The following is a 12,972-nucleotide window of genomic DNA, read 5'->3' as shown; positions in this document are numbered from 1 at the left end:
TCCATTATGAAAAAATGTCAGTGCCAAGCCACACAATCTCAGTGAGAAGCTAAGAGACCTATTGGTAAATAAGGAATCGGAAGTGAGGTACAGGATGAAGATGGGAAAATCAAGATGAAGACCAGAAGACAAGAAAAAGAAAGATAAGCGGAAACGTGTCGACTGACAGGGGACACATGAGAATGAAGATGGAAGCAGATAGAAGAGAGACAGCTATGAAGACGGACAGGAGAATAAAGGAGCAGGAGAAGAATGGGAGAGCTAAGAAGGGACCGGAGATGGTCTTCAAATATAGCCTGAAGGAGCAGAGGAGAGGCAGACGGGACAAATGAGACACAGAGAAGATAATAAAACCAAGGCCGATGGAGAAGAACAAAGACAATAAAATAAATACAGATACAACTCAGGTGGTATGTGGGCAGGTTAGGCACAGGCTGACGCTGCAGGAGAGAGTTCATGACCTTTGCAACACTGATGACAGGCTCATACCTGGGTCAGCTCCAAGTCCTCCGGACCTTGCTTGGTGGAGGCACCTCTACTGCTGCCAGGGCTCAACGGCACCACCACAATATAATAGGACCTGCCAGCAAGAGAAGGAAGAAAAGAGTTACTCATCAGCAGCCATGGCCCTGCTGCTTGCTCCTTGTAATAGATTCACATGCCCTGCACAGGCTACACAACAGGAGGAGTCTCAGCAAACAACATATACAATTGAGTGAGACATGTCTGCAAACAATCATCAACCATGGAAAAAAGTCTCACAATGTAACACGATAAAACAGCAACGCCTGCAAACAGGCCTACAGATTTAATGGGAATAGAGACTGTGACATCTCCCAGGCTAGGACTGCTTGTATTCTCTTCTGGAGGGGCCCTGACTTGGCAGTTCAGGCTGCACTGATCCTATTGGAGCAGCACCCATAGTGGATTTGCATAAGGCGGGTCTGTCAAGAATGGCACAGCGGGCAACAAATGATGGTAGGGAATGAAGCACCGAGCAATAGCCTGTGGGTGAGGTTTAATTCCATTATCTTGTTGTTTCTGCAGTAGAAGCTTTAGGTGTGATGGGTATACCCAGCCGTGAGTCCCGGGCTCACTGTACCACAGGACTCAAGCTATACCTGGCTCACGAGACCCAAGTAGGTCCAAACTGGTCTGAAGCTGCTTGTGTCCCACCTGGAGGGAACCTTACCTAGACGTTTGAGATTGACTGTTCCAGTACTTAATTTGTGAGGGCGTAAGTGCCAACGCCCTTCTCAGGAAGTCACTGCGGCCTGCACCACCCATTGCCCCTGCTAGCTCTGCCAATGACCGTATCAATACAGCTCCTAACCATCGCAATCCTACAAGTGTGACAATTCAGACTATTCTAGGCCTCCCAAACCTATATTAATAGCGTGAGTGGCAGGTATTCTTCTTTTTGAATTTATATTGACTTATTAAACAGTTTATGTGCTCATCGTAAAATTAGACAAACAGTGCCACCATGTGGTGGACTGTCACTAGAGCTGGTGCTGATAACTAAGTACCGGTGCTGAGCACCAGAAAGCAGCTGCTCAAATAAGCACAGGACTGTTCCTTTTAAAAGCAGGATCGAGGCTGACTTGCATAACGTGGGTCAATGTGAATTTTATTATTCAGTTAATTAAAACCAAAAAACCAAAACAATTTACATACAAAACAGTGTTGAGTAACAACATCCATCCAGATACAACAGATGCGGGTCTGTCTTGAGTGGCACAGTGGGTGAGAAACAATGGTCGGGAATTATGCCCCAAGTGATTACCAGTGACCGATTCATTCAAGCATTCGTTCTAACACATTGGTAATTTCACATTCCGAACAAAGCAGTCTGAAGAAAGGAAACTCCACAAACAACTGGACTCTACAAACAGGCACAATGGAACCAAAGTTCAACATCTCTGCTTCATCACACAATGAAAGAAGCGATAGCAACAGCAAGAGACAGACTCTTAACATCTCGCTCAGTTAACCAAGAATAGTAATTGCATTTATATAGCGCTTACAACTACTGACTAGGTGTGGAAGTACTTTTCGGCGAGTAGCATGCTACTCCGGAACCAAAAAAGGATTAGTGGTGAATGATTATAGGGAAATATGAGATTAATTTGAGAGGTGAACTTGTGAGTCTGTTAGTTGTATTGTAAAGGATAGTGGAGGGATAGAAGAGGGAAGGGTATGCATTTATTTAGCACTTGCTACCCCTGACAAGGCGTCAAAGCACTTTTCGGCTAGCAGCACGCTAGTCCGGAACCCAAAAAGGATTAGTGGTGGATTAGATAGGGGAATATGATTTTATTTGAGTGGACATGTGAAGCAAAAGAGTGTGTAAGCAATCAGCAAGCACAACAACAAAAAACACAATCACCACAGTTGTGCCAGTGCACTCAACTGGCACAATTGAAGAGCTGGATCCCTCTGTGGCAGACCCATCCTGAAGGACAGAAGTACCTACCTGACTGGGGCGGCGGCTTGCACCCGGGGCAGGCGCAGCGTGAAGCGGCCATCCTTGATGTACTTGCTGGTGGAGGTGGGCTTGCCCTGCAGCACATCCGGGGCGGTGCGGATGGAAACCCGGTGCTGGAGCCCGCCAGCACTATTGCCCCGGTTCATCAGGACGAAGGAGTACTCGGTGTCGGGCTTCAGGTCGCTGATCAACTTCCGCATGGAGTGTCCGTCCACCTCCACGTCCTGGTTGTTGTAGAGGATCTGGGAAGACACAAGGGTACACACACACTCACACAAGCAGCAAAGGAGGCACGTGTCATGGAGTTCATTGCAAGAGGAGCACAGCTTAATATGTTCTTTATCACCTTCCATGCTCATGACTAGGTCAGCTCGTCATGAGCCACGGTGCTCGTGTGCTCATGATGAGCCGAGCTCGTCATGACCGTTAGAACGCTCGCACGCTGGGCAAATTCCCCTGCTGTGCGAGCGTTCTAAAGAAACGGGTGTGGTCACGAGCACCACCGTGGCTCGTGACGAGCTGAGCTCGTCATGAGCACCGGGGCCCTGCACGCGCTCCCCCTCCCCCCAGAACAGCGGGGAAATATGCCCCGCAGGGAAGGGGTTATACATAAAAACAACTGTAATGCAAGACAGAGTACCCAACAAAGTAGACCAATCCAACATGAATATAATACTAAATGGTTTACAATTTAATGGACAAAGCAGATATTTTTTTTGTTACATGGGCCCTCTATTTACAGGATACCATCCCCCATAATTTGCATGGATTCTTAAGTCATCCTCAACACTATTATTGTGCTACCTTTCTCCACTCACCTGTATTATCATACTTGGACTTTGCCTAACTGGTTTATCTTCCCTGTTTTGTAGTTCCTTCTTTTCCTCCCTTCTAACTCTCTCTCTCCTCCTTCCTTTCCTCTCCTGACTTGCTTCCTTCTATAGCTTATTCTCTCTCACCCCTTTCTCCATCTTTTCTTAAATACTGTATATAAATATTGCTTGTTATTGGTGCATGTATCACCATTAACATCAGTAACTCAATATGGGAATACGCTGGACTTGGGTGTCACTGTATTTTTTGTTATTGCTCAATTCTTCATTTTTACCAATACAATAATTGCTAAACAAAGAAAAATAAGATCCAAAAAAGGGAAAAAAGAACTTTAGAAAGTATGAATACAAATTGAAAATACAATCCAGAAAGGGACAATAGAGATTTCTCGTTTAACATACACAGTTTGAGCAATACCTACGGGGGCCTTTGCTTACATAGAACGCCCCCCCCCCCCCCACCAAACAAATCATTAAAGCCTCATTTTTTTCTATATTGAAATCATAGATGGAAATACACCAATCGCCAACACAATTGCACGGGTAAGAGTATTATATGTACACCCACGCAAGACAAAGATAATTAGAGTTTACACATGTTTGAAATAGGCTCTGAAATCACGTCACTACCCAGTGAAAAGTCTTCATTTTCTTGCCTTGAGAAGAACGAACGGCTGAATTCCACTTGGTTCCAGCACGATGCAGTTGTAAAACTCAGCAGGTGTTTAACCCACTGAGCTATGTCAACAGGCAACAGTAGACGTCTGGACACTTCTGCTGACCCACACAAACACACCTCTGTGATTTCAGCACCTCTCAAACATAGTGCTACCTTTGAAAACTATTTTCACCGTTCAACTACTTGTCTTTGGTCAATCAAAGCCCCCTCTTTACAATTTCATTTTTAATTTGGGAAGTTGCATTTACCTTGCCACCAATGTTTTACAAGATTTCCTGCTAAGCTGGAAGCAGTGAGGGGGCATGCGCAGCGCTGCTTCCTGGCCTCCGAGGCACTATACAGACATTTCACTGATCACAAACATAGGATCCTAATCACTGCAGTATTGTGAAACAAAAAGAGAAATTCTTGGGAAAACAGGTGTATTATTTTTCGGGTCACTGAAGGACCCCTCTAGCCTTCATCCGTAAATGTAAATGTAAATGTACAGGAATTTATATAGCGCAAATCACCAAGCGGTTTCTAAGCGCTTGCTTAGGGAACCCGTCCTGGTATTCCCCTGTGAGATAAACCCGGCAGGGTACCCTCAAGGTGAAAGCCAGGCATCCCGCCGCGAGGGGCCATTGTGGAGATTAAGCAAGCTATTGCCCAGAGTCGCAGAGTGTGAACCCGTGAATCGAGTAGGCACCGGAGCGAGAATTGTCGATTCCATGGACATTTTAGGACTCAAGACCCCGCCGAGCCGGGAATTGAACCCTGGTCCCGAGCTGACCTCTGCTTCCAGGTCTGCCTCCTCTAACCAGTGAGCCACACTTCATCTTGGTCATTCATAGCATCAAAAACAATGACAACACCCTTCCAACAACACCCCTTGCCTGGCGTGGTATGCGGCCATGTAGACACGCGCTTCATTGCCCCACATAGGGGTAAAGCGCTATATAAATGTAGCAATGCAATACAATGGAACACTTGGCAAACAAGAGCGTCAGAGATGGCGTCAGACATAGGGCCTGTGCTCACCTGCTGTCCAGAGACCTCTGTCCAGGGACATGCACTCTCTCCAAAAGTGAGGTATCAACGATGCAACGGGTTCAGTAGCACCGGGCCCAGAATCCTGAGGGAACCTATAAACCCGTATTATTGCTCTATATTTCCACTTAGACAGTGGCCAGGCCCCCCGTTTCCCTGGCGTGAACGGGGTACTTCGGCACCCTTGCCATGCCGCTGCTCCCCAGGGCCAGTATTAGGGGATGCCCCAGGCACCCGTGTCACAGCCCATTTTCCTACAGAGATAAACAGCTCGTTATGAAAATGCTTAATTGCTCTGCGCATGCTTTAGCTGACCGCCGTGGCCCCTGCCCTGCAACTGCGCCCGCGCTACTGGAGAACCTGCTCTGATGCTCCACGGAAGGAAAGGCACTAATGGTTTCCATGGAGACCGGAGGAGGTTGGCAGCGCTGCCCGGGCTCCTCGTCGGTGCCTGACCCGGGGGCGGGGCAGCAGGTCAGCCTGTTTGCAAAACAATGAGGCCCGACGGCTGCTTGCTTCCTGCAGCCGCTGCGTCAAGACGCATCGAGTCCCTGGGATGTCACGAGGACTCCGCAGCCAGTGCCACTTTAATTTTAATCATATAGTGCCGTGACCCTCCCTAGCCACATGTGTCAAGACGCATCGAGTCACTAGGATCTCACTAGGATGTCACGAGGACTCCAGCGCCATTATAATGTCATCATATAGTGCCGTGACCCTAGCCGCATGCGTCAAGACGCATCGAGTCACCTGGATCTCACTAGGACGTCACGATGACTCCAGAGCCCCTGCATTTTAATTTTAATCATACAGTGCCGTGACCCTAGTCAAGACGCATGGGCCACTAGGATGTCACGAAGACTCCAGAGACCCAGCCATTTTAATTTTAATGCCGTGACCCTAGCCGCGTGCGTCAAGACGCATGGGCCACTAGGATGTCACGAAGACTCCAGAGACCCTGCCATTTTAATTTTAATGCCGTGACCCTAGCGGCGTGCGTCAGACGCATGGGCCACTAGGATGTCACGAGGACTCCAGAGACCCTGCCATTTTAATTTTAATGCCGTGACCCTAGCGGCGTGCGTCAGACGCATGGGCCACTAGGATGTCACGAGGACTCCAGAGACCCTGCCATTTTAATTTTAATGCCGTGACCCTAGCGGCGTGCGTCAGACGCATGGGCCACTAGGATGTCACGAGGACTCCAGAGACCCTGCCATTTTAATTTTAATGCCGTGACCCTAGCGGCGTGCGTCAGACGCATGGGCCACTAGGATGTCACGAAGACTCCAGAGCCAGACCCCTTGTCGAGAGGAACCCTGAGCCCGAGCTATAATAATGTAATCATATAGTGCTGTGAACATAGCCGCATGGGTCAAGACGCATGTGCCACAAGGATGTCGAGGCCTCCAGAGCCCGTGCCATTTTAATTTTGATCATTTAGTGCCGTGACCCTCCCTAGCCGCAGGCGACAAGCTGCATCGAGTCACTAGTATGTCACGAGAGCCCCTGATAGTGTGCCATTATAATGGAATCCTAAAGTGCTGTGATCCTAACTGCATGCGTCAAGACGCATCGGCCACTGTGGTGTCACGAGGACCCCTGAGACATGGCTACTGTCAAGAGGACCTCTGAGCCGGTGCCATTATAATGTAATCAGAGTGCCAAGGCCCTAGCCACATGCCTCAGGATGCAACAAGCCACTGGGCTGTCACGTGGACCCCCGAGCCAGTGCCACTGTCACAAGGACTCTTGAACAGGGTCCATTATAACCTAATGTAGTGCCGTGACCCTACCTACATGCGTCAAGACGCATCGAGTCACCGGGATGTCACAAGGACCTTTGCTTTGCTTTAGCTTCATTTCTTATTTTGATATTATCAACAAATTGATTTTCATTTCAACAAGAGCTCAAATTGCTCCAATGCATTTCGGGCCTGCCGCCCTTCTTCTGGGGTACAAAAGGGGGTGGTGATGGACGGAGCATCTGAACCAATCAAACACTCGCACCCGGTCAAAAGATCTGGGTTTGACCCATCACCGTTCTTTAGCCCACTCTGCCACCCCAGTTCAGACATGGCTATATGCAAATCAGTCTGACCCTGTGCCTCATGGGAACAGTCCAGCCCGAACTGCCAAGCCATGCCTTCCCTGGATCGGAAACAAGCTTCCGAGGACCGGTTTCTGGCATTACAGCTGTCTTCAGCCCGGCTTGCTTGCATCCAGTGGCAAAGTGAGCAAGGGACTCATGTCTGAGCATATCCTGCCACACTTATGGCGGCCAAAAGCGGTACAAAAGGGGGTGGTGATGGACAGAGCATCTGAACCAATCAAACACTCACACCCAGTCAAAAGATATGGGTTTGACCCATCACCGTTCTTTAGCCCACTCTGCCACCCCAGTTCAGACATGGCTATATGCAAATCAGTCTGACCCTGTGCCTCATGGGAACAGTCCAGCCCGAACTGCCAAGCCATGCCTTCCCTGGACTGGAAACAAGCTTCCGAGGACCGGTTTCTGGCATTACAGCCGTCTTCAGCCCGGCTTGCTTGAATCCAGTGGCAAAGTGAGCAAGGGACTCACGTCTGAGCATACCCTGCCAGACTTATGGCGGCCAAAAGCGGTATAAAAGGGGGACCGCTTTTGTACCGCTTTGGCCGCCATAAGTGTGGAAGGGTATGATCAGACGAGAGTCCCTTGCTCACTTTGCCACTGGATTCAAGCAAGCCGGGCTGAAGACGGCTGTAATGCCAGAAACCGGTCCTCGGAAGCTTGTTTCCAGTCCAGGGAAGGCATGGCTTGGCAGTTCGGGCTGGACTGTTCCCATGAGGCACAGGGTCAGACTGATTTGCATATGGCCAAGTCTGAACTGGTGTGGCAGAGTGGGCTAAATAAGGGTGATGGATTAAACCCAGATCTTTTGACTGGGTGTGAGTGTTTGGTTCAGATGCTCCGTCCATCACCACCCCCTTTTGTACTGCCCTTCTTCTGGGAGCATGTCTGCAAATGTGAAACATGATAACATAACTTTTCTGATACATATACACCTCTGTGTTATAGCACAGAGTGTTTCACTGGGGAACCTGCACATATGTTTATTAGACACAAGAGCACAAAAGGTTTTGACTGCTTATATGGTGTATATGTATAAGAAAAGTTATGTTATCATGTTTCACATTTACAGACATGCTCCCAGAAGAAGGGCGGCAGGCCCGAAATGCATTGGAGCAATTTGAGCTATTGTTGAAATGAAAATCAATTTGTTGATGATATCAAAATAAGAAATGAAGCTAATTTCTTTAACCCCTTTAAGTGCTGCCGTCGGCCAACGGTTGTCGCGAGCACTACCTTGCCAGTGCTGCGCACGTCCGTTGGCAGACGCGGCCGCACATGTTTCTTCGAACGTTCAGCACTGGCGCTGAACGTTCGAAGCTTTAAACGGGTTAATGGAAGCATGAACATTATGCAAACAGAATAAACTATTTTGCTTCAACTCATTCACAAGTGTGTGAGAAATCCTTCAGGAATCGCAAAAGTGTGCCCAGTGGGATGTGACCAATTGCCAATTGGAAACACATACTATTCATTGATACGACGCGTCAAAGGACGAGAGACGCCACCAGTGGAGCACCTCAATTTTCGCAAGAGATTAATCAGACTCACAAGGGCTGTGCACCCACCGTCTATTATCACATGTGATATAAACCTTTGACAGGACTGATGTCAATCCTTTGCTTTGACTATTTCCTTGATGCACAACTCCACAATTTTGAATGGCGTGGAGTAGTTTATTTTGAGTTATATTACTGGATATCTGTACAGTGCACATATTGTATTGTAATTGCATTTATATAGCACTTACTACCCCTGACGAGGTGTCAAAGCGCTTTTTCGGGGAGTAGCACTCTACTCCGGGCCCCATAGAGCATTAGTGTTGAATTAGTATAGTAAAACATGCAAGTACATTTTAAGTGGTGGGTAGGTTAGTCAGTTATTTGGATTTGGAATGATAGCAGAAGGATAGAGGGACAAAGGTTTGTATTTATATAGCGCTTGTTGACGCACGCTATTCAGGAAGCCTACAAAGGATTAGTGGTGAATTAATATGGTGAAATATGAAATAATTTCAGTGGTGGATATTAGTCAGTTACTTGGAGCACTTCTCTGTTTGGCACTTTGTCAGACTTTGGGTCAAGGTTGCCATTTGTCCAGCAAGCGTTTCTATTGGGAAAAAAATCACAGCACATATACTTAGTATGAGTGCGTGGTTTGTAGGGTGTTCGTTACTGTTACGAAGGTGTATGATAACACCCTCCCCTCCCCCTTTACGGCACTCCAATCTAAAGCATATCAATGGGTTGGTGGTCAATGGGTTGCCTCTTCATACCCACATACAAGATGCTGCGGGCATCACGTGTATGAGGGGATCTTGTGACAGAGAAAGGCTTGGGTAGAGTCAGTGGCAAGCCAAGTTTACAAGAAAAACACTGGAGCCAGTGGTCTCATTAACCCCTTGGCTGCGGGGCCGATTCCCCCGCTGTGCTGGGGGGCGCACACAGCGCCCCGGTGCTCATGACGAGCTCAGCTCGTCATGAGCCAAGTTTCTCGTGTGCTCATGACGAGCTGAGCTCGTCATGACCACGCCCATTCCTTAGAACGCCCAGCACAGCAGGGGAATTAGCCCCGCACCTGAGCGTTCTAACGGTCATGACGAGCTCAGCTCGTCATGAGCATACGAGAACCGTGGCTCATGAGCTCGTCATGAGCGTCGGAGGGGTTAACCCACAATTTTTGCAGCTTGAGCGGGGGATGGGAGCCACTGCGCCTTTTAAAATGGACGCTACTCATTTGACTTTAATGTGAGCAACGGTGTCCACACACAAGCTGCTGATTACCACTGCATGATATTAGCAGGAAAAGAGGGCACAAAAGTAAAGAAGATAGGGGAGGGTGCAGCGTACGAGGTAGAGAAAGATAGATAGAGAAAAAGGTGGATAGGGTGGTGGAGACATGGATAAGGGCTGGGTGGAGGAATGGGGTGAAGGGAGAGCATGATGGAGAAAGATGGATGGATGAGAGATGATGGCTAGACAGATGGACAGAAGGATGGATGGTGGCAGAGAAAAGAAAAGAGATGGAGAAAAGGATGTTATAGAGGAGGAAGGATAATGGAGAGAATAAATGAAGTAAGGATGCAGAACAGGATGGAAGGATGGCTAAATGTATTTTGACCCGAGGTGTAGAAGGCACCATGTGGCCACGTTGTTTTCAGAATTCCCTTGAGGAAGCAACCAAACTTATTCCGGGCTTGCATGCCTCACTCGCTCAAAATATTGGACAAAGTGGGGCATATTTCATTTTTCTGGAATCTCCCTTGACTCGAGTCGTACTAAGTTGATACACTGGGTACTCAAAATGGTACACACTTTCCTTGTAGAGCTGTCCGGCCCCACCGCCCCGCAGGGAAATGTATGAGTAGTACAGTTCCTGCTGCTGACACATTGGGGCTTTTCCATGCACAGAAAGCAAAAGTGATTAGAACAGCCTGTCTGCTGCCTTCAGCCCTTCTGGAAATATCCCAGGGGATGGTAGGTAAATCTAGGACTACTCCCAGTGCTAACCGGTCTTGCAGAAACTCACAGCCTATCGGAAAATGTGCCCTACAGCGTAGTACAATATATTGGCTGTGCAGCAATGTATTCCTGTATCCCAATTCAACCTCTGAGCTGCTGCTAAGGCTTAGGTGCAACTACACGTTTGCCATAGAAGGGTTGGAGCATCCCTCTGGACCTCACCCCCAAAACTCTTTCGGCAGGACCCATACCCTACCCAGCAAGCACAACAAATGGAGCAGTCTCTAATGTGCTCACATGGAAGTGCTTCTGGGTCTCATCAGGGATTTAAACACATGGTAATGCAATATGTGATGATCATTTACCTGAACTCGCAGGACTGTGGGAACAACAAACCACCTCGCCACTGAATGTTGGGCAGATACCTAGAAGAACCTGACGGTAGAGCTACATAATTCATGGACTTTGAAGAGCAACACTCATCCCTAGGAGGTGAGGCTGACCTCTAGAAGGTCAGCAGCATCATTCTGCAGAGAGGAAGTGCTGCATCCCACCAAACAGAGGTGCCTGCAGAGCATGCAGTCCAAGGATCGTGGCGTAAGCTCCCAGTTCCAAAACTCGCTTCACCCTATAGTGATTATTTTGACCGTAGCTCGGGGTGGACCTTGTGCCCTTACCTTGAAAGGAACAGCAGACTTGTAGGAGTCCGGCACCTCCCAGCTCAGCAAGACTGAGGTCTTCATCACAGCGTTCACGCGAAAGTTCTTTGCAAACACTAGAAAGAAAAATGAAATAGTGGGCATAAGAAGGTAGGGAACCAATTCACGACCACACTAGGACAAAGGGAACAACGTTCAGGACAGGTACGCAACGTGGACTTCTTCCCACACTATACTGAGATGTAACTGTTCAGGAGCGGATGGTGTCAATGTATGAGGAGGAATTCATCAACCTCAAAGTAAGCCTACGTTCCAAACCTCTCGCCTTCAACTAAGGTTTCACCCTCAGTTGTCTCCACTCAAATCTACATCGTACCAAGCTCCAGCCTCCAATGCACAATGTCAATCCTTCCCTGTGCAGCCTTCACAATAGTCAGATCTTATAGAAGTTCATTCACTGTTTCACTTGGACGTGGACTACACCAGCTTCCTACACGTGGGTCAGACTCACATCCAGATCCTCATCGACAAGCCGCCCAACATTTCATCTAAAGAGCCGTCTCGACTCGCCAAATTAAAACCTCAAACTGAGCTGGGACACAGTCCCTCCTCCCGTGAGTGGCACGGTTCCCACAGCGCTATGCAAAGAAAACCTTGCACATATATATATATATATCTTTGATTGCACTCCACCTGTGCCTCGCCGGTGTCACCCAGTAAATTGAGCATGGACCACAAATCGTTGCAGATATCAGATTTTTATTTCAGCTCATAAAAACCTCGACAGCCATGACGAGTTTCGACCCAAAAAGTGTCTTGATCATATATATATCTATCTCTACCTCCATAGGATGCAAGATATTTTATGATATAGGCCATCAAATGAACAGTGCTTTAAAGCCTCTCTTGGCGCCCAACATGGTCAACTCACTTAGGACACCTAATCTAAGCCCAACCTCAAGGGAAACCCCTAGAAATGCCTTGAAAAGATTCCGTTTGGGCCACACTAGCTCTCATCACACAACCCCACTAGAATACTGCACAGTGTGCCTTGGACTCCGAACACTTCTCAAGACCACAATTCCATAAGCACTTGAGCCACGGGTTTGCCCTTACCTTGCTCGACAGGCATAGTCCTGGACTGGATGCTGGGGCTGAGGGGCCCGATGCCTCGGTTGTTGTGAGCGCGCACCTTGATGTCATAAGTGGTGTCAGGCTTTAGGTTAGTCAGTGTGATGCCGGTGTTGCTGGTGACATTGGTCAAGTCTTGCTGGCTGTTGATATCCCGGTATACCACGGTGTAGTTGGTAATCTTGCCGTTGCGCTCGGCAAGCACAGGCGGGTCCCACGACACCTCAGTGGTGGATGTGGTGAGCCCCACAACCTTAAGGTTCTGGGGAAAGCCGCTGGGCAGGTCTTCGGGTGTAGTGATCTCCTTCTCAAACTCCTCACCGGGGCCCGCCTTATTCTTGGCCGAGAGCCGGAAAACGTAGGTGGCCCCCTTGTGCAAACTGGTGACCGTGTAGTGGTGGTCATTCTTGCCGAAGTCCATGGTGATGAGCTTCTCCTCGTCCACACGTTTGTACTGCAGCCGGTAGCCCAGGAGCTCCCCGACCATCTCCTTCGGGGGGTGCCACTGGATGAGTGCCGTGTTCATCCGTGTGGTACTGATCATCATGGTAGGCTTCCCAGGCACTAGAAGAGTAAGAC

At 48.5% G+C, this 12,972-nt stretch overlaps 1 protein-coding gene across 4 annotated transcripts in view; it reads right to left on the bottom strand.

Annotated features, from left to right (window-relative positions):
- Positions 1 to 12,972, bottom strand: part of PTPRF (protein tyrosine phosphatase receptor type F) — a 761,542-nt gene that overhangs the window by 95,265 nt on the left and 653,305 nt on the right. For all 4 annotated transcript variants that reach the window (XM_078660336.1, XM_078660567.1, XM_078660486.1 and 1 more), the window contains 4 exons: positions 12,379 to 12,957; positions 11,281 to 11,378; positions 2,477 to 2,730; positions 490 to 580 (listed from right to left, as the gene is read on the bottom strand). In XM_078660336.1, the coding sequence (XP_078516462.1) occupies positions 490 to 580; positions 2,477 to 2,730; positions 11,281 to 11,378; positions 12,379 to 12,957 (1,022 nt within the window). The remainder of the gene's footprint in view (positions 1 to 489; positions 581 to 2,476; positions 2,731 to 11,280; positions 11,379 to 12,378; positions 12,958 to 12,972) is intronic.

Source organism: Lissotriton helveticus, chromosome 1_1 (genome assembly GCF_964261635.1).
Source record: "Lissotriton helveticus chromosome 1_1, aLisHel1.1, whole genome shotgun sequence".
NCBI classification, from domain to species: domain Eukaryota; kingdom Metazoa; phylum Chordata; class Amphibia; order Caudata; family Salamandridae; genus Lissotriton; species Lissotriton helveticus.
Note: the sequence above shows the minus strand (reverse complement) of the source record. Positions and strands in the feature narration are given on the sequence as shown.